Source organism: Ursus americanus, chromosome 4, assembly GCF_024610735.1.
Source record: "Ursus americanus isolate L20-20 chromosome 4, mUrsAme1.1.p, whole genome shotgun sequence".
NCBI lineage: Eukaryota > Metazoa > Chordata > Mammalia > Carnivora > Ursidae > Ursus > Ursus americanus.
Genome location: NC_142130.1, coordinates 9,265,156 through 9,286,395, shown reverse-complemented (window position 1 = coordinate 9,286,395; position 21,240 = coordinate 9,265,156). Strand labels below are relative to the sequence as shown.

Sequence of the window (21,240 nt, the reverse complement as noted above, 5' to 3'; positions counted from 1 at the left end):
AGAAAATAATCACAAAACACTGGTATGTTTTATACCTGAAATATTGCATAAAATTTTATATTTTGTAATTTAAAAAAAGATTTCTCAAGCTAATCATTTAGTGTATAATGACTAATAGACTTTAAAGGAACAAAAGGAGAAAATGTCATTCTTAAGGGACAAGAAAGTTGAGCTCACACAGGATACTAAAAGGACTTCAATCAGTTTCGTTGGCATTAAAAGTTTTTATTCTGAATTTAATCCACAATCTATACAAGTTATTTACAAGGCATGAAAATGGAAAACAGCACAAAATACGATTGAGGTATAAGCTGAGAGCACAGTATGTCATGTTTCAATAAATATAATTCAAAATTTGTAAACTAAGTGACCAGATAGATGAGTCTTGTTTATAGTAAAACCATATAAAATATTTATTTCACGTGAGGTAGAGGACAGTTTTGTGTGTCATGTGATGCAACCAACCACAGCAATTTTAACCATAAAACTGTACATCATTGGCAAAATTTTAAATTGAATTATGGTCAATGTAGTCAACAACCTGTTTCAAGAGTTGCAGAACAGATACTTACTGCCTTCACAGGTTAGAAATTCAGAAATAATTTAAGACTACTGTGTTGGCTTAAAATTATCAGGATAAGCAAATACTTCTAACAGGATGGTTAAAAGCAAGTCTATTTTATTTCTCCCAAACTATAATTCCCCCAAAGTTGTCCTAGATTCAGCAATTCTTTTAGCAGGACTTTTTTTACTAGAACTACTTTAAGTATGCTGTGCTTTATTTTCAAGTGAGGTATCTATATTGAAGAAAAAAATCTTATAAATTTCTTTTTACATTCAACTAACTTAATATACTATTTTGTTTTCTGGGCTTAATTTTTAAATTTCAGTTTTTACATTTGATCACTTTCTAATTCAAAACAGTAGCACTATATAAGACATTTAATTCTATTACTAAAGAAACAAGCTCCAGATCGCATTACAGTTTTCGAAGCCATCTAAAATGGAAAGATTCTACAAAAATAAAATGAAACATAAAAACAAAAAAAAAAAAACTGTCCTTTTAAACAAGATGCAATACAGAATACCCAAATTTCTTCCAATAAGGAAATGCTTCAGTATCCTATACTAGAAAAAAATTTAAACTGTTTATTCAATCCCACAATGTATAATACAGCAGTAATGTGTCCCTTATTGCTGACAGCTTCAATAAAAATTAACAAGTAGTTCTAAGCACAGAAATAGATGTACAGTATGAGCACAACTTTTCATTGTATTGATTTTTAATGTCCTGTCGTGCGGATTAAATGCATAAGAGCAAATGAAAATGAGGATTTCCCCCAAAGCAATCAAAACATGTCATTGAGAAGAAAATTTTAGAAGCTGATCAAAAACCTTCAGCACCAGCTTGACAATTAATTTTAGGGAAATACCTTGAACATGTTTCGTATTACTTGAGTTTCCTTTTTCTCCTTTCCTTCAAACAGAACCCCCCCCCCCAGAGGTGCAAATAAATTGGGTGTTCTGTCATGACTTCTAAAACCTACGGATAACCTGCAAATATCATTGTACTCGTCCATTTCACCTACTTTAGTAACTGGTTCTTAATTCGATATGTACAAATGATCTTATATCTCAACTGGTAATACATTAAATATGCTATAAAATTAGTTCAAGAAGCATAAAACATCCTGACTCTCATGGACACAGAAATTCAAGCAAAAGAATATGCTTTATAAAACTGAAGCACAAGCCAAAGTTATGTTGTCGGTCAAACCCTCCCATAGTGTCACAAGTTGCATTTGTGAAATCAGCTGGTTAGAGCTTCCTCAATGACAGCAGGTTTTAAGTTTACCACCTTTACAGATTTGGTACCTTTTACTCACAACAATTAAAGTATAGAAACTATCGTTACCCAAATTAAACATCACCCATCACCCAGTAAGCTAATATTCTATCTTTTCTTCCTTCTTAAGATGCTCTACGCTTTTGATAGGCCGTTCCTTTAATGCAGTTTTTTAAAGTAAGTATTTTTATATTTTTCCTAAAAAGAATAATATTACAAAGTCTGAGGAAAAATCTGCTTGCCTAACAAATTGGCACACAAAACCTAACACCAAAACAAACTTTAAGCTGGCAACCAACACACAAAATGAGCATGCAAAGAATAGAAGAGTAAGTTTATATGGATATTTCAGCAGAGGCCACTTTTAAAGTATTACAAAATCTTTCTATTTTTAACCTATGTGGTGCAGTTTAACTTAAAATTACTTTTAACTAGAATAAGTATAATATGTACAATTGACTAAAAAGCTCTATTTTCAAGGAAGTTAGACAGAAACCTATGGCACATCAATGATCTTCTGGAAAATGAAGACAATACAATTTTATGTGGCAAGTTTTCCTAATGCGAAGGACTAGGAAAAATATTTCTTTACTCAATTCTAACTTAAGAGTTTATGATGATTTAAAGATGTTGAAGCACTGCTTAGAATTTTAAAATAAAATATTTCAAAGATTAAGCAATTTATTTTAGAAGTTTTGGGTTGAAACAAGTAAGCTTGTCATTTGCTAAGTAACATAAGCACTAAGATTTTTTAGTAAATTAGAAAAACAAAATTGTAGGGGCTTGAGTTTATCTCCCAAAAAGCTTAGCTGTGACACAACTAAAATGAACTTTATCATAAGATGTCTTTGTGATTTTTCTTTCTCCAGATCTAAATAAAAGGTTTCAGGAGGGTATATCATTTTTAACATTTGTTCCTCCTTGAGGAAACCAAGAATCAACAAATTAAATTGCAGGGTAATATAGTAAAATTTAAATGGCAAATAGAAAATACACATTTACATCACACTCTAGTAAAGAAACTATACTTTGAGAAGTACAAAAATTCTTCTAGGATATGTAAGTACCATTAAGTGAAATACGAAAATAACTGGCTAAATGATAACCTACTGATTTTTGAAGGTCTATACCAGTAGAGTATCTCTTGTCTACGCTGGGAATTGTATACAAACTTAACTCTAGCTGATTTATTTTAAAAATAAATTTAGCTCTCAAGTAATTTCATACAGTACCCTACGTGAGAACATAAACATAAAATTCCTGGAATAATAATGTCAATTAATGGTAGCTTCAGGAAACTTCCTTTAAAAACTGCATACTAAGAATTTTACCTAGTATCTTTTAAGCCAAGAATTAACGAATATGAAATTTGCCATTAAAGAATGACAGACTTTTCTGTGCAAAAAAAAGTGCAGAAGATTTGCCCCTCCCCCAATCTACGGAATTCCTTTGTCTTCTAAAAATTATCTAAAAACCTTTTAGTAGCAGGTAACTAAACTCCCCTATATTAACCTACCATACACTACCAGTTGACTGTAAATTCCTGATTTGGATATTACGTAGTAATTGAAAATGGTCCATTCGTGCAAATATTGATAAGACTTAACACTTAAACATACAAAAATCCAAAATAACCTTCAAGGTGTTTAATTTACAATTTAAGGAAAAACAAACCCACTAAGGAAAACAAATCCATTATATAAATTTCAGTAAGACCCATAACTACATGTAAAAACTGTACAGGAGGATTATGGATTGTATACAAACTGATGTACATCAATGGTGTCAGTTTTTCTCAAGAACATGAATATTTTCACACCTCTATTAACAACATCAACAAAAGTCCAAAAATTATTACATTTTATTCCCTCTTCTGAAGTTGCTGCATAAAAAAAATTCTAAATATAACCACACTGAAACCAAAAAACAAATTACAACTGCTTCTTGTATTTAATAGCAGTGTATAACAAAGTACGTTATCCTTCCTCATTATGCCTATGGGGAGTGCTATAACTTCATCAATGAAATTCCTCTTTTGATAAAATGCCTCTTGAGAGACATTAAAAAGAGAACTGGTGGAAATTCATTCTATAATATGAACAAAATAAAAGCACATTTTATGTATAATAATGAGTATACTATATCAATTTAGAAAGGAGACTGTGTTAATGAAAAAAATGGAGATTCAACTCCTTCAGTAGCTCTATATATCTGAAATATGAAGCCACCATTGTATGTAAAATTGAATCTGATATATGGGTAACAAAACTGTGACCACAACTATCACACAATGCAGCTTTTAAAAAGTATACAACTGCTAAATTTGCATTACAAATATAGGCAGATTATCTAATAGTTCAAACCATATAGTACTGTTTCTAAGCCGGTTGAAAAAAAAAAGTACAAAGAAACATACACTTTCATTCATTTGGAAAATGTAAAAATTTATGTACTAATATATAATTAATCTCTTCACTTTCTCTGATCTACAAGTGGACAGGATGCCTAGTTATCTTCATGCAGACAGTTATTCAGAATTCAATAGCCAAAGCAAATAAACAAACAAAAATAACCCTGTTGGGAATACACAGATGAATCTCTTTGAAGGTTTCTATTCTTTAGCAGTCTTAGATGATTTCAAAATTTGCAGCTTTAGCTCTTTTATCATCATCTCTAACTTCTGTCTTGCCTCCCGTTCCTGTCGAAGTTCATCCTGGAGCTCTTGCCTATCAGCCTCAGCATGGTCCAATCTCTGTCTCAGTTCCGCCAACTGTGAGATTTAAAAGACTGTATCAGTTTTCATTCAGTTTTGTTTTTCCATTTAATCTTCACATCATGGCAAAGACTTACTTTCAAATTACTCTTTACAAAATGAACTATTTTGAGCATACTACAATCTCTTGAATATCTAATAATATTCATCCAGTTTTGACATAACATTGAATTGAGGGGGAAAAAAGGGTCAAGAGAACTAACACCTACAGCACTTTCATTATGCCCTACGGTTTAGCATACCTCTCACACAGCCTTGAGGGTTATTTGTTCATCTTCCCCAAGTTGTGAGCTACTATTCATTTTTGCTCAAGTGCTTTTGAACATAGTGGGCAACAATTCATGTGTGTTAATTTGTTGATTTGAAAGCCCATCTACTACATTAAGATAATGTAACATTTGATATTCAGAGAGCCAGAGATTAGCAATTTGAGCAACTACAGAAACCTAATGAAAGTTTAATAAATCAATCAAAATTTTTTAAAAAATCATCTTGGGGGGCGTCTGGGTGGCTCAGTCTGTTAAGCATCTGCCTTTGGCTCAGGTCATGATCCCGGGGTCCTTGGACTGAGCCCCACATCGGGCCTGCTGCCCAGCAGGGAGCCTGCTTCTCCTTCTCCCTCTGCCTGCTACTCCCACTGCTTGTGCTCTCTGTCAAATAAATAAATAAAATCTTTAAAAAAAAATCATGTTGGATGATCTACCATAAACTTGTGTTTAACAGAATTATCTATTTTGAAATCTTGCCCAATGAAATGAGCTTGACAAAAAGTAATTTTAATAGAAAAGGTAACACAGCTTCAATTTCCACACTGAAAGGGCAACATTATACAAACTGAGTAATCCTTACCTGTGCTGCATATTCAGCCTCTTTGTCTTTTTCTAAATTTGAATCACAGGTACATTTTTGCTTCATTACCTGCTCTAATTTTTTCTCTAAGTCTTTCTGTTCAATATAAAATTCTTCCATTCTATGAGCATGTTCATTCTGCAAAGATTCAAGCTCTTTCTGCAAATTCTGCTGTTCTTCAGTGAGCTCCTTCATAGCTTTTGAACTGCTCAACATTTCAACTTCCTGTAATATAAAGAATCACAATACAATTTTTATTTTAATTCCATCATGCTAAAAATTTCAATACAGGAAAAAATAGGACAGAGAACATCTAAAATTCAGCTGTCACATCAGTTTTATATTTAAGTAATTAGCTTGAAAAACTATTTCCTCTAAAAATTTAAAAGAAAATTGCTTATGAGTGTAGAACTCTAAATCTTAAACACATTTACAATATTTCTCTTGACTCTTCTTGAGAATGCACAAAAGTATCTTTTCATAATAGACTATCATTTAAATAACAATTTTACCATCTGAAGTTGTTGCTTCTTCTGCAAAATTGTGTTCAGTTTTTCCTGTTGTTTTACATAAGTTCTCATTACTTCTTCCATGATCTTTCCCTTATCATCCTCACAAATGATATCTTTGACAAGAAGTGGAGATGAAGCTGCGGTATCATGGTCTATTCCTGCCTTGCTTGTGTCTCTGATGAAATTGCAAGTGGTAGACTCGGGTTTCTTTTTACTTGTAGAATTATTTGAGATTGATGGATCTTTGAGAGGCAAAAATGAAGTAACAAAAAATGAATATCACTGTTAAAAATATCACTAGAATCCACAAACAAAATGAAAAAAAAATTCCATTTACAAATGAAATAAAAAATAATGAAATAGTTAAGAATAAATTTAAGAAAAGTAATACAAGACCTATACAATGAAAACTACAAGACATCATTGAAAAAAATTAAAGACCTAAATAAATGGAAAGGCATCCCATGTTCATGGATTGGAAGATTTAATATTGTTAAGATGGTGTCATGAATTGAATGTTAGTGACCCCAAAATTCATATGTTGAAATTCTAATGCCCCATATGATGGTGTTAGGAGGTGGGGCCTTTGGGAGATAATTAGGTCATAAAGGTGGAGCCTCCATGATGGGATCTATACCCTTATAAAAGAAACTCCAAAGAGCTTTCCTGCCTTTTCCACCATGTGAGGACTTCCATCATGTGTCTGAGGAGAACACAGATCTCTATGAACCAGGAAGCAGGCCCCTACCAGAAAACAAATCTGCTGGTGCCTTGATTTTGGACTTCCCAGCCTCCAGAACTGTAAAAAATAAATGTTTGTAGTGTAAGCCACCTAGTCTAGGGTATTTTTGTTATAGCAGCCTGAATAGACTAGGACAGATCGTAAATACTCCCCAAATCAATCTTCTTTTTCAGTGCAATTCCTACTGAAATCCCAGCTGGCTTTGTGGTAGAAATTGACAAGCTGATGCAGAAATTCTTATGAAAATGAAAGGAATCCAAAATAGCCAAAGCAATTTTGAAAAAGAATAATAAACTTTTAGGACTCACAATGCCCAATTTCAAAGCTTTATTAAAAAGCTACAGGCATCAAGGCTGTGTGTAGTACTGGCATAAACATTAAGTCCAGAAATAAACCCATACTTTTATGGGCAACTGGTATTTAACAAGGGCATCAAAATAACTCAATCAGGAGAAAATGGTCTTTTCAACAAGTGTTGGGACTGCTGTAATCACATACAAAGAGTGAGACTGAACATCACACTGTATATAAAAATTAACTTAAAATGGAATGAAGAGAACTAAATGTAAGAGCTACAACTCTTGTATGTAAATCTTTGCAACCCTGGTTTAGGCAATGGTTTCTTAGACATAACACCTACATAAGCAACCAAAGAAAAAGTAAAGTGAACTTCCTCAGAATTTAAAACTTTTGTGCATTGGGGTGCATGGGTGGCTCAGTAGGTTAAGTGCCCGATTCTTGATTTTGGCTCAGATCATGATCTCAGGGTTGTGAGACTGAGGCCCACCTCAGGCTCTGTGCTGACCATGAAGCCTACTTAAGATTCTCTCTCTCCCTCCCTCTCCCCCTCCCCACCCCACTCGCACTGTCCCTAAAAAAAATTAAAAATTAAAATTAAAAATAAATAAAACTTTTGTGCTTCAAAAAACACCAACAATAAAATGAAAAGACAACTGATAAAATGGCAAATCATATATCTGATATGGGTCTACCATCCAGAATATATAAAGAACACTCATAACTCAATAGTAAAGAGACAACCCAATTTAAAAATAGGCAAAGGAAGGGCGCCTGGGTGGCACAGCGGTTAAGCGTCTGCCTTCGGCTCAGGGCATGATCCCGGCGTTCTGGGATTGAGCCCCACATCAGGCTCCTCTGCTATGAGCCTGCTTCTTCCTCTCCCACTCCCCCTGCTTGTGTTCCCTCTCTCGCTGGCTGTCTCTATCTCTGTCGAATAAATAAATAAAAATCTTTAAAAAAAAAATAGGCAAAGGATTTGAATAGATCCAATAAAACATAGAAAGGCACTCAATATCATTAGTCAATGGGGAACTGCAAATCAAAACCATGAGATACCACCTTACAACCATTCGGATGGCTATAATCAAAAGAGAGACAATAGACAAAGACTGCAGAAATTGGAACCCTCATAAGCTGCTGGTAGAAAGGAAAATGGTACAGATGCTTTGAAAAACAGTCTGGCAGGCCCTCAAGATAGTAAACATGACCCAATAATTTCACTCCTTAATATACACCCAAGAGAAATGAAAACATGTCTACGGTAAAACATGTGCGTTAAGTGTTTATGACAGCATTATTCATTACAGCCAAAAAGTGGACACAATTCAGGGCACCTAGCTGGCTCACTTAGTAGAGCATATGACTCTTAACCTTGGGGTCATGAGTTCAAGCCCCATGTTTGGCATGGAGCCTACTTTAAAAAAAAAGTGGACATAATTCAATGTCCACCAACTGACAAGTGGATAAACAAAATGTGGTATATATATCTATACAATAACAGCATATTATTAAACCATATAAAAAAAAAAACAAGTACTAAAATGTGCTACAACATGGACTCAAAAAATATTATCCAAGACAATAAAAGGTCACATATTATATGATCTCTTTTATATGGTATGTTCAGAATAGGCAAATCGATGAAGACAAAGAATAAATAGAGGCTGGGGAAAGAGGAAAATAGAGTAACTTCTAATGGATGACAGGGTTTCTTTCTGGGGTGATGAAAATGTCCTGAAATTAAATAGCTGGGATTGTTGGACAACTTTGTGAATTTGCTGAAAGTCACTAAATTGTGTATCTTAACAGGGTATACTTTATAGTACATGAACTATATTTACAATTTTTTAAAAGTCACTAGAATTAATTTGGGAAATAAAATATAACACAAGTATGACGTAACAGTACATTACTAATTACTGTTTACCATATTTAAATCCAAAGAAAGTTGAATTTTTAAAATATCAAAATTAGAGAAACCCCCAAAAGAATCTCCGTTATCTATGAAAACAGTTAAATGACTAATAGATGCTTCAACTACTCCAAGATAGCTGAAATAACTGTCACACTTGCCTAAGCTGGAAACAAAGCTCTGCTGCTATGTAGAGGGTAAAATAAGCAGCATTTGAGCAGACATGTCTCCTTTGGTCCACAGTATTTTAAATGACATTGTAACTAGGCAGCTTTTTTTTTTTTCTTAAGATATCCAGCCACCATTATGCTTTTTATGCCATCTGCCTGGCTCCCACAGCTATGAGTTTCGATCCTTGCTTATCACATGACTAAGTTTCCTTGAGTCCTATGCCTAACCACTCTTACATACTTCTTAGCATTCCTTTTTTTAAAGATTTTTATTTATTTATTTATTTTGCCCCAGTAATTTCTACACCCAACATGGGGCTCAAACTCACAACCCTGAGACCAAGAGTCACTTGCTCTACCAACTGAGCCAGCCAGGCACCCCATTACATACTTCTTAGCATTATAAAATGGTTTCTCAGTTCACAGCAAATTAGAAAGAACCTTCTGAAGAAAACTGACAGCAAAAAAGGGCAGGAAAGGAAAAAAAAATCATGCAAAAATCACTCGCAGTATGAAACCATGCAGACTACATATCTACATCATTAGCCTCTATAGCTATAACTGTTCTAAAAAAAAGTATAGGAACTGAGGTTCTAAGTAGTCACTCAGAGTTTTGAAAGATGCATTTTTTTAATATAAAAGCTTCAATTATCTGGAACACTCTCTTAAAAAGAAATCCTCTTTGAAAATGCTGAATAAGGGCTCCTGGGTTGCTCAGTCAGTTAAGTGTCTAACTTTGGCTCAGGTCAGGATCCCAGCTCAGCAGGGAGCCTGCCCCTCCCTCTCCCCCTGCTTGTGTTCTCCTTCTCTCTCTGTCAAATAAATAGTCTTGAAAGAAGGAAATGGAAAAGGAAAAGGAAAGGAAAACGGAAAGGGAGGAAGGAAGGGAGGGAGGGAAAATGCTGAATAAATGTGTTAATATTAAGTGTATGATTTAAAAAAAAAATTCTGAATACTTACCTAAACGGCTACATAATTCTCTACTTGTTTTTAAATCCATTTTCTCCTGTTCCTCCAGTGAGACATCTGGGTAAGAAACCATTTTTTGATGTTTCCCACTACTGTGAGGCTTCTCTGACTGTCTTGGTATAGATCTAGTTGCCTCTGTCTTTGTGACCTCTTTAGACTGGGACACAGCAGAAGTAAGTGACACATTTGGGGCAACCACTTTATCACACATGTACAAGTAGTAGCTAAAAACAAAGAAAGGCAAAATAAAACATATATTACATTTGGGTAAAAACCAAAATATGTTAATTCTATTTCTATGGTTAAAAAATTTTATACTATAACAGACAACATAACTCAGAAAATAAGGATCACAGAAAAGAATTCTTTAAAAATTCAGTATTTTAGACAGTTAAGTGCAAAATTAGGAATAATTTCTGTTGCTTTGCAAAAAAGTAATTTCTAAGCACTAAAGAGATACTCACTGGGAAAGAAAATTACAGTCTCATCTCCTTCCCTCAAAACCACCTGAGAACTAAAAGCATGAAGCACTTTAGAGCTGTTCAATAGCCCTGAATAGGTAAAGCTTATGCTAGAAAGAAAACAGACATTTGCTACTTGGAGAACCATTTTCTTGCCCAGCACCCGTGAAAGCAAGGAATCCTCGCTCTTTGTTATATAGGCTGATTCAGTCCCACACCACAAGGCTATGGCCTGATTCACCATAGGCCCAATGAGGAGCTCCCAGGGCCCTTCCTACATAGCACTCTGAATACCACCCAGCTACTGTACTGGGCAGTCAGTCCTATTTGTTCCAAACCCCACAGAGCAATCTTCCTGAAATACTTTAGTACTTCCTCATTTGATAAAACTTCAGTAGTAAGTTGCACAAAACTAAGATTGAAGGGATAACTACCAATTTTGCTCAAAGCTCACATAAAATTGTTCAGCAGATTATCTGAGAAACCCATGGAACAAATTTGAGCTAGATATGGAGCTTCAGCACCATATTATTAACTATAATCTGCATAACCTCTAGTCAAAAATGCAACCATTTAACTGATGTACTACTGCATTCCCTGAACTCTAAATCATCTCCGCTTACATCTTATTTTCTTTATACAGTAATTTATATTGTTCCTCTTTACTAATTACATGAATTCCGAGGATAAAAACTCAGTATTCTGCTAAGAAACCTGACAGGTTTAATAATCCCAAAGACTTCAAACACAACAGGAGTGGTAGGAACTGTGCAAATGTACATGAGACTGACGTTCTTCATCACCATGTTTGGGAGGAACATGTACCCACAGCAATAAGAATCTAGGCATCAATAAAGAACACGTTTATCATCTAAGGTGTAGTTCTATTAGAAATATGAAACTGGATTTTGAGGGGTCTATGAAAGCTTCTAAGTTTCACAAATTTCTTTGTAAAATACCAAAGTTGCACACCCAACTCCTGAAAAGTTGGTTTACCTCTTATAGGGAGGCAAGGAAATTAAAGGAAAACTTCCAATTTTTATTTTAGGGTGAAAAGGAATGACGAATTCCTAGAAAGAACATAAAAACACCAAGAAAAGGTTATCTCAAATATTCAAAACAATTTACAATTCATTTCACTAACAAGCCTAAAACTAAATAATGAATTCCCAGGAACTAGAACAGTACCTGACATACAGATGTTGAATGAATCAATGAATGAACAAATGAATGAATGAACAAACAAATGAGCCAATACCCACTCACCTGGGGTGTAAAAATGAATGTGTCTGAGAAACATGGTCACCTTCCTGCTTTATAACAGGGTACCATGACTGTAATTCCATTCCTGATGGTGTATCTATCTGTAGAAAAATGTAGAAGGGAAAAAGTTCATTGAGGGAAGATGTGACAGTTAATTTTATGTGTCAACTTGACAAGGCCAGTGTACACCTCTGAAGAATCCTGACTAATAAGAGTTACATTACTTGAGAGTCCCCTTCTAACAAGGCAGCCTTCCCTGAAAGCACCAAATCTAATCACTCAAAATCAAGTGAACTATCCTATCACAGAAACAGTTTCAGAATGCATATTCACATGGACTGCTGGAAATGATTTCATAAAATTCATACTAAGGAATCTTTTTTAAAAATCCACTTTAAGGGCGCCTGGGTGGCTCAGTCGGTTAAGCGTCTGCTTTCGGCTCAGGTCATGATCCCAGGGTCCTGGGATGGAGCCCCACATCAGGCTCCCTGCTCAGCTGGGAGTCTGCTTCTCCCTCTCCCTCTGCCCCTCCCCCCTGCTTGTGCACTCGCTCTCGCTCGTTCTCTCTCTTCAATAAATAAAATCTTTTTAAGAAATAAATAAAAAATAAAATCCATAAATAAATAAAATAGTATCTTGCAAACGTACAGCATTGGTACGTTTGGATTCTTCTTGCCGCTACCATGAGCTAGAATACATAGCTTCCCTACAGTATTTGTTAGAGGATCAGATAACATTCTATAGCAAGAAATACTTTGCCAGCGCAGAGATGTCACTAAGATGGCAACATAGGTTGTTCTTGACTTCACGCCCCCTCACAGGAAAAACTACTAACATCTATTCAAGAACAAGACACCACTGAGAGAACCCTGTAACATGGGAGGGTGGAGGTGGTGAGGCTGAAGCACCCCACTGCGCCTCAGAAACCAAGACAGACTGCATTACAAGGATGGATGTTCACCGAACCTACTGTGGTAATCACTTCACAATACATGTAAATCAAACCACCATCCTGTATGCCTTACACTTATACAGTGAGGTATGCTGATTATTTCTCAATAACACTGGAGGGGAAAAAAGGTGGATAGACAGATGCATAGGCAGATTTATAATAAAAGAAGTATGGTGAAATGCGAAAGAAAGAAAGAAAGAAAGAAAGAAAGAAAGAAAGAAAGAAAGAAAGAAAGAGAAAGGAAGAAAGAAAGAGAAAGAAAGAAAAAGAAAAAACAAAAATTAGAAAGACAAGGGAAGCTGTCCAGAGCCTCACAGAGTAACGTAAGGGGAGGAGACAGGGTACATCCAGAAAGACCAAGGCAAATCAAGTCTGCACGGCAGAGAAAGCTGCCCAAAGAGAACTCTACAGATCTGCGGAGGATCCGCCTGAAGAATTCAGCATAGTACCTGAGGGGCACAGGCTCGTGAGGAAACTCCTCAAAGCTGAGTCATGCCTTTCTCTGGGCAGCTGATACGGTGACTGATACGAGGGAGGTAGGAGTCCAAAGGAGCAGCCATTTTATCTTAACATGGTACAACTCAAACGGGCATTATTCACTCCACAGTTCCCTGCCAACTTGGCTGAAACACTGATGGGACTGCATTGCACATTTTTACCTTCCCTCTACACAGTCTCGCCTCCACTCCCTTCCTTTAACAGGCAATTGATCCCGAACAAATATCTTACACACCAAAAACACACACACACAAAAAAAACCAAAAACTTTGTCAGGCTAAACTTGAAACTACTTTGCTTGCTAACACTTATTAATAAACCAAATTGCCTCATAAACTACACATGTGAATAAATGAAAAAGAGAAGGTAACTGGCTACTTAATGAACATCTATCTACCTGATAAGAACTTCATAAACCCTACTTAACTCTAACAAGTACTTCATTAAGTAGGTATCATGACCTCCATTTTACAGATTAGAAAACTGAGGTTCAAAAATTAAGAAAGAAAAGAAGAACCTGTGACTACGAACTTCTCTCTTATTTTGGTTTTATACGGCCTCTCCATTACCACCAACCACCAGCGCCATTATGCACACACACCATGTTTCAAATCACACTAATTACCCTGCTCTTTTGGGAAAAGAGTATCGTAAAGGGGGAACAAGACTCACGTAGTAGAGGAGGGAGGTGAAAGGAGGTAAGGTTTGGGTGAGCAATAAAGACAGGAGGTTAATGGACAACCCCAGTGGAGTAAGAGGGGATAGAACTGAGATTGAGATAGAAGGATGAGACAAAAAGGAGAGCTGGATATTCCTCTGAATATCTCCACTCCCTTCTCCAACTAGGTAAGGTGTGCGGGAAATGACATCCTCACCCAATAATTCATAAACATCACGCTCAGGGGACAGCCACTAAACACTAAGAGGTTAGGAAAACTATTTTGCCTAAGGTCCCAATATTCCAGCTCAGAACCAAGAAACTACACAAAATGGAATAGAAACAGATTTCCAGAAGCTAAGCAGTTGTGATTAAAGCATCATCAATTCATAAACTGTCCATGGTTTGGGGCGATCCCGCTAATGGGGGAAAACAATTGGATGAAGAAACTCAGAAGAAGTCTGACAACCCAAGTCCCCAACAAAATGGGTTGAAAACGGAAAGGAAACCGTTTCTGGAGCAACCATTACACAACTTAATCAATCAGGAGATGATTTAAGACCAATGAAAAGCCAAAAATAAAAATATGGTAACCTCTATTGGTGGGAAATCAACATTTTGGTTAAGCATGAACAAGGAATTTGAAAAATTAACAATGAGACCACAAGATTAGAGAAAATAATGATATTTTCAAAGGATTTAAGAGTTGAGTTTTCAGTGAGGGCCTCTAGGCTCTATACAATTAAACAAACAAACAAATAAACAAACAAACTTGGGGCGCCTGGGTGGCTCAGTTGGTTCATCCTCTGCCTTGAGCTCAGGTCATGATCCGGGAGTCATGGGATCATGCCCCTCGCATTGGGCTTCCTGCTCAGCGGGGAGTCTGCTTCTCCCTCCTCTGCCCTTTCCCAAACTCTCCCCCCAGGCCCCTCTCCAACCCCACTTGTGCACACACACTCTCAAATAAATACAATCTTAAAAAAAAAAACACCTCACAATCCAGAGCAAATATTCTTTTTTTTTTTTTTTTAAGATTTTATTTATTTATTAGACAGAGACAGAAACAGCCAGTGAGAGAGGGAACACAAGCAGGGGGAGTGGGAGAGGAAGAAGCAGGCTCATAGCAGAGGAGCCTGATGTGGGGCTCAATCCCACAATGCCGGGATCACGCCCTGAGCCGAAGGCAGAGGCTCAACCACTGTGCCACCCAGGCGCCCCCAGAGCAAATATTCTAAAGAAGTTCAGAATCTGAGGCAAAATCAAATGCTTATTCATAAAATAAGCCAATCACTTGTTCACATAGTTTCTTAACCTATAGCTCAGTTCTACAAGTAAATTAGAAAAGGTACTGCTGGCAACAGCAATACTAAATGATAGATGCCAGGTGACAGCTGCCAGCCCAAAGACAGGAGAATTACAAGATGCAAACACAAAATCTGATTCAAAAGCAAGACAATCTGAGGGCTTTATCATAGGCCAGTGCAAATAATTTACTATATCTCCACTGTCCCCTAGCTTCATCACAACACAGTACAATAACTCATGTTTAAGAAGTCCTGAGTTAACATGATATAGTTATAGTCTATATTTATACCATATATAAATAGCCGACTGTATACACATATATACCATAACTGTATACCTACCACTTAGAAAAAGTGAAAACTGAGACATTCTAGAATTCATGAAAAAGGTTAAAGTTTTAAAAAACACTCTGCTGAAAAGAGTAGCTTCATCATCCAGAAAACTCACTTAGGCAGAACATTTTTCACCACAACACTGTATGACAAGAGGTGTTAATAAGCATGGATACGCTCACTCTAACAAATCAATGAAATATAACATCAGCTTGAATTAAATGAGAATTTCTTTTCTAGAAGTCATTTGTTAAACTCATTATTTAGAAAATAAAGCTCCACTTTAAATAAGCTTTATATCCAAAACAATTCTGGATGTACGGCCCAAGATATCAACTGTTTCCAGATTTTTAAAATTCTAATTACTAAAATTGACTTATACATTCAGAAGTTTTTTCTATTATATCTGGAATATCAAATCTTCAAAACAGCAAGTTCTAAACTTCTTCACCCAAAGATCTTGACTTGAAATCTCAGTTTAAAAAAAAAAAAATCTGACTCAATTTTGATCACATTCATTTCAAAACTCTACAGCTTGATTTGTTAAGTTTTACTTTTATTCACGATCCAAACTCAGTGTATCTTTATTTCTAGGTCTCTAAACTTCAGATGCCACCATAAATAACTGCTAGCATTTTAAACATCCATCCCTCTCTAATTTCTGTCCTTTGTTTTATTTTCTAATCTCACACCATCCTACTAACAAAATCACAGTCTAGAGATTTGAAAGAAACCTTCCTTACAGATCACTTATGCAGTCCCCTAGCCAATGTCTGAATCCCCCACTCAAGATCATTAAGAAGAGGCTATCCAGCCTCCGCTTCAACAGCAGCTCGAGGTCAAGGACCAACTTCCTTACTTTTGTATTTCCAGTACCCAGCACCATGCCTGGCATATAGTAGGACCTAATAAATATTTGCTGAATGAATTCTGAATGACAGCTTAGGTCATTAATTCCCACAGTGACCTTTTATCAGGTTACTCTGCTACCCTGAAACTGAGAAGACAGTCTCTTTCACACTCAATATCCTTCTATTCATGAAGTACCAAAGCAGCCCAAAAGTCTCTGGGGTGTATTTTTAGAAATCAGATCTACAAATTAAATAATATAAATGATGAGGAAATGTACAACACTAACCATGATAAAATGTTGGGATTTAATTTTATCCAACATGTGGTAAGCCATAAACACATTTATAACAACTTACCCTAACTGTGTGTTAAAAACAATTAAGAAAAGCACATATTATACAACAGAACATTCACAGGCATGCCAGATTTTCTCATCTATTCTGCATTTGTGTCAACATACAAATTAGGTCTTCAAAAAAAGAACAATATAATTAAATGGCACAGCAGTAATGCTACTACTGATCAGGAATAAAAATTAGATACCAAGATATGAGCATCTATTGCCTCTTATCTCACCTTTCAATGTAAGAAAAAATTATTTACTTTGTGTATTTAAACATTAAACTAGAATACATTACATTACTTGGCAAAGAGGAGAAATAGATCACTTAGTATCTTAAGCTGGAGTCTTAAACATTTTAAAAGGCTTTTATTGCCCAACTTCCCCACCATTATCTATCACAAAATGAACAGATCGCATCCTCATCTGAAACACACAGGAAAATTTTCAGACATATTATTTCATTTCAAAGGTTCTTTCTCTAAGTCATAAAACAACAAATAATGTCTATGAAAACAAAATTTAAACAATCCCAAAATGTATAGAAGAATTCATCTTAAGTAAAAATTAGGAAATGTTTTACGAAAGTTTCTCTAAATTTCAACTTACTGTGTTATGTACCCATGATCCTTTGAAAATCAGATTTCCTAATAAAGAACTATTGTATTTTGGTAGTGCAATGCTTATTAGTCTCACAATAACAAATAATTTAAAGAACTTGATTTCATTTACAAAAAAAAAAACCAATAAACATTTTAGTTGCCACTTTCTAGATACAAAACAATCCCAGCCACTCAGCACTGTTCATATATAAACATTCCAATTTGTAAATAAATAAATAAATAAATCAAACCCTTTACAATTCCTAGACTTATCTCCAATAATAAACTTTGCTTTTAGGTGGCACTCTAGTTTTTAACTACGATACCAGGTTAATATTATCTTTAATGCGTGACAAATATTAATGAACCAAAGAAATCAAGGCAATAGCTCAACATACTGGTGGGACTTCCAAAATCTCACCAAAAATCAGAATTAAATTTTTTTAAATATGTGGAAAAATTATTTTTAAAAACTGAATTTAGAAAGAGCTATAAAATATACAGATTAATTTTTACATTGTGGTGTTCATGAGACTGTAAGCATACAAAGAACTAGCAGATTGGTAAATTTAACAGGTTATCCTAATGATGTGCTTACATAAGTAAAATATAATGCATATTAAATAATCATTACTTTGTACAAGCCCAACATAAATCATTAGCAACCTTACTAAACACATGACTTGGCACTAGCTCCTTAGGTATAAAGTGAATATACCTGTCAGGGTCTTTTTACTGTGTTATTATAATACTAAGACATTCAAGTGGCCAATAAATGATTTCAGAAGGACACAAAGACACCCTACCACACAGCTGCCAACAACTCTTACAGAAAGAAACTGAATCTCTCACTAAGGATCAAGTTTCCTCAATACTTCCAACATGCTGTGAATGAGTGTTTCAACAACTGAAACAGGAATAGTGTTACAAGGTAGCAAATAGCTACTTAAAGAGACTTTAAGGCTTAATCTTGTGCCTTGCTTCCCTGTAATTATTAAAATTAACCAACCCAAAAAACTGAAACAATATGGGCACTAAGTGCCCCCAAAACAGATCTTCAGAGTTACAGCAATGTCTGCTGCTCCCCCACACTGAAAGCTCCCACCTACCGCACAAAGTCACTTTTAAGTTTAAAGTGCTTAAAACTGCTCACAGGAAAAGCAAAGACTCACATTTTTATAATGTGCAACTATTATCTTAAATCCTTTATGGAAACAAAACCATGTGAAGTCAGTAGTATGGTATCACTCCCTTTACAATATGAAGGAAAAGGAGCAAATTGATAAAAAGTCCTGTTATTAAATTCCTGGTACTTTAAAAGTAATTTTTTAAGTTTATTTATTTAAGTAATCTCTACGCCAAATGTGGGGCTGGAACCCACAACCCTGAGATCAAGAGCCTATGCTCCTTCAACTGAGCCAGCCAGGTGCCCCTAAAAATAAAAATTTTTATATTGGAATTCTACAGTGTCCAATCCATTTACTATCACAGTAACTTACCACTCTCCATGTTATATACATCTTTTCACTAAAATATCTGTATAAATCTCATTAGGTTTTGCTTTTCTATCCCATTTCGGCATATATGCTTTCAAAAAAATTATGATCTTGGGTTATTCTGGTCTTCAATTAATGTATACTGACAATATCAAAATGTAGATTAATTTTATTATGTGCAATGTAGTCTATTTTTTATTTTACTCTATTTCATTTTATCTGAATGCTGGTGACCCCCTAAATTGATTTCATCACCCTCCTGGCCCTTCTCAACTGGGGTTCTCCAGAGACAAGCCCACATGCCCCAAGGCATCCATTGCATGCAATGAATTAACTTCACTCCAAAGCATTTAGAATGGCACTATATACCATCTTTGGGAGAACTGATGAAACCATCATTCAGATCATTTTCTGTAGGGCTTAATTCTCTTCTCATAGAAGCCCAGATGAAAAAGTCTGCATGAGTGAAAAACTGCAATTTGAAAAACCTTGCTCCAAGTGAACTGTCTTAAAATTGGTCCAAAAAATATTATTTCAACAACTGGTCCTGTATTAACAACACCTGTGTACTGTGATGGTGCTTTTGCACAGATTTACGAAGCATTACATATGTAAAGGAATTATCACTATGTTGCAATTATGAATTATGAAAGTTTTCTTCTTTGCACTTGTTTAGGATTTACTACGATGGGCCTACACTGCTTTCATAATCACACCAAAAAAAACCCAAACAAACAAACAACTTTTAACATGGAATAAAAGCCCTAGTGTTATCAAAATGGTTTTTACTGAGTTTCCTAAACTTTTGTATTTCTTGTCCCCATAACATAAACAAAACATGCACTGTTAGTGTTATTTGAAATCTCAAAATAAATTCAATACCATAAATAAAAACAAAATGCTGCTTTGCTTTAAAACTAAACCTGGTTTTCTCCTCGAAAATCACTAGTAACTTTATAGGGCTTGTAGACTTTTCATTCAGTTATTCAAATCTTTCTTAACTATATACCACATTCTAGATTCAGAAACTAGAAGATAAATTCCTGCCCTAGGAGGCCTGCATTTAGTCTTTATGTACATACTTCCATGACCCACTTCTAAGTCTAGACATCAAAATGAGTTTTATAGGGAGCCTGGGTGGCTCAGTCGGTTCAGCTTAAGCGGCTGCCTTCGGGTAAAGTCATGATCTTGGGTCCTGGGAGTGAGTCCTGAGTTGGGCCCTCTGCTCAGCGGGGAGCCTGCTTCTCCCTCCCCCTCGCCTGCCACTTCCCCTGCTCCTGCTCTCTGTCAAATAAATTTTAAAAACTTAAAAAAAAAAAAAAAGTAATTTTATATTTTTCCTACTCATTCCTTTTTCTGCCTAGCATGGTGCTATAATTTATTTAGTGATTGAGGCAAACTGCACCTTAAGAAAAGGTTTAGAATTTAATTTTATATATATATATATTTATTTTATTTTATTTTTTTGTTTTTTGTAGTCTAATAAAATCATTAAGTTATTTTATGTATGAACCTTCATTAGACCAAAATTCCGCATGTGGACAAAATACAGGTTCCAGCCATTACTAAAGCTATTCTCAAACTAGTTCTACCTCTTTGCTTGAACAAATTGAGTTCTGGCTCCACACTTTCCTCTCCCAGAATTCCAAAGGGACTGAAATCAACCCAGTTCTCGATTACTTCCTTGTTCTTCCAGTGGCATAAATCATAATGTATGAGAACACTATTGGCTGCCTACACATCGATTCAGGTGTATTCTTTCTCTTCCTCCTTGAAGTTTCTTCATTGTTTCCCATTTCTCAGACCAAAAAGAATAAACTTCTAAGTTTCTTATCATAAGCCTTTTTAAAAATGTTAACATTTATAACTTTTATCATTTTTTAGTGGTAATAACAAATACAGGATCTGTATTTTCTAAACCAGAAGGGGGCACTATTCCCAAAGCCATTCTAAAGATTTTCTTGAACTGTCCTTAACATAATTCTTACAATAGACCTGTTTCACACTTTTTTCCTGGCATAACTTTGTTTTAGTAAGTAAATATCCAACTAGTATAATTACTGAGTACTAAGAGTGAGATACATTTGAACCCAATACTCAGTTATTTAATATGTGTTAGAAATATCTTCACATAATTCTAAGTCAAGAAGATGTCTGAAGAAAGGAAAAGTCCCCAAATACATATTAGTAAATATTTCAGTAATAGTTTGAAGCACCACCCTACATTCCTAGACTCTTAACTTCCAAAATGCTTTCACTTCCATTCTCTTATTGGATCAGTTATCTCATTCAATAGTTTATCTGCAAAATACATACGTGTTTATTTCTAGATCAAACCACCATTTTTCCAAAAAATTCCACATATTCTAAAAGATAATGCAGTGTTGCTTTTCAAAATTTTATTCAGT

General features: G+C 35.2%; 1 protein-coding gene across 1 annotated transcript in view; it reads right to left on the bottom strand.

Annotated features, from left to right (window-relative positions):
* Positions 1 to 204: 204 nt before the first annotated feature.
* The window catches only part of SKIL (SKI like proto-oncogene), a 29,111-nt gene continuing 8,075 nt past the window's right edge, over positions 205 to 21,240 (bottom strand). Inside the window, exons 3-7 of the mRNA XM_045788629.2 lie at positions 11,801 to 11,898; positions 10,065 to 10,297; positions 5,981 to 6,222; positions 5,469 to 5,693; positions 205 to 4,616 (exon numbers count right to left, since the gene is read on the bottom strand). Coding sequence (XP_045644585.1) covers positions 4,458 to 4,616; positions 5,469 to 5,693; positions 5,981 to 6,222; positions 10,065 to 10,297; positions 11,801 to 11,898 — 957 coding nt within the window. The 3' untranslated portion in view covers positions 205 to 4,457. The remainder of the gene's footprint in view (positions 4,617 to 5,468; positions 5,694 to 5,980; positions 6,223 to 10,064; positions 10,298 to 11,800; positions 11,899 to 21,240) is intronic.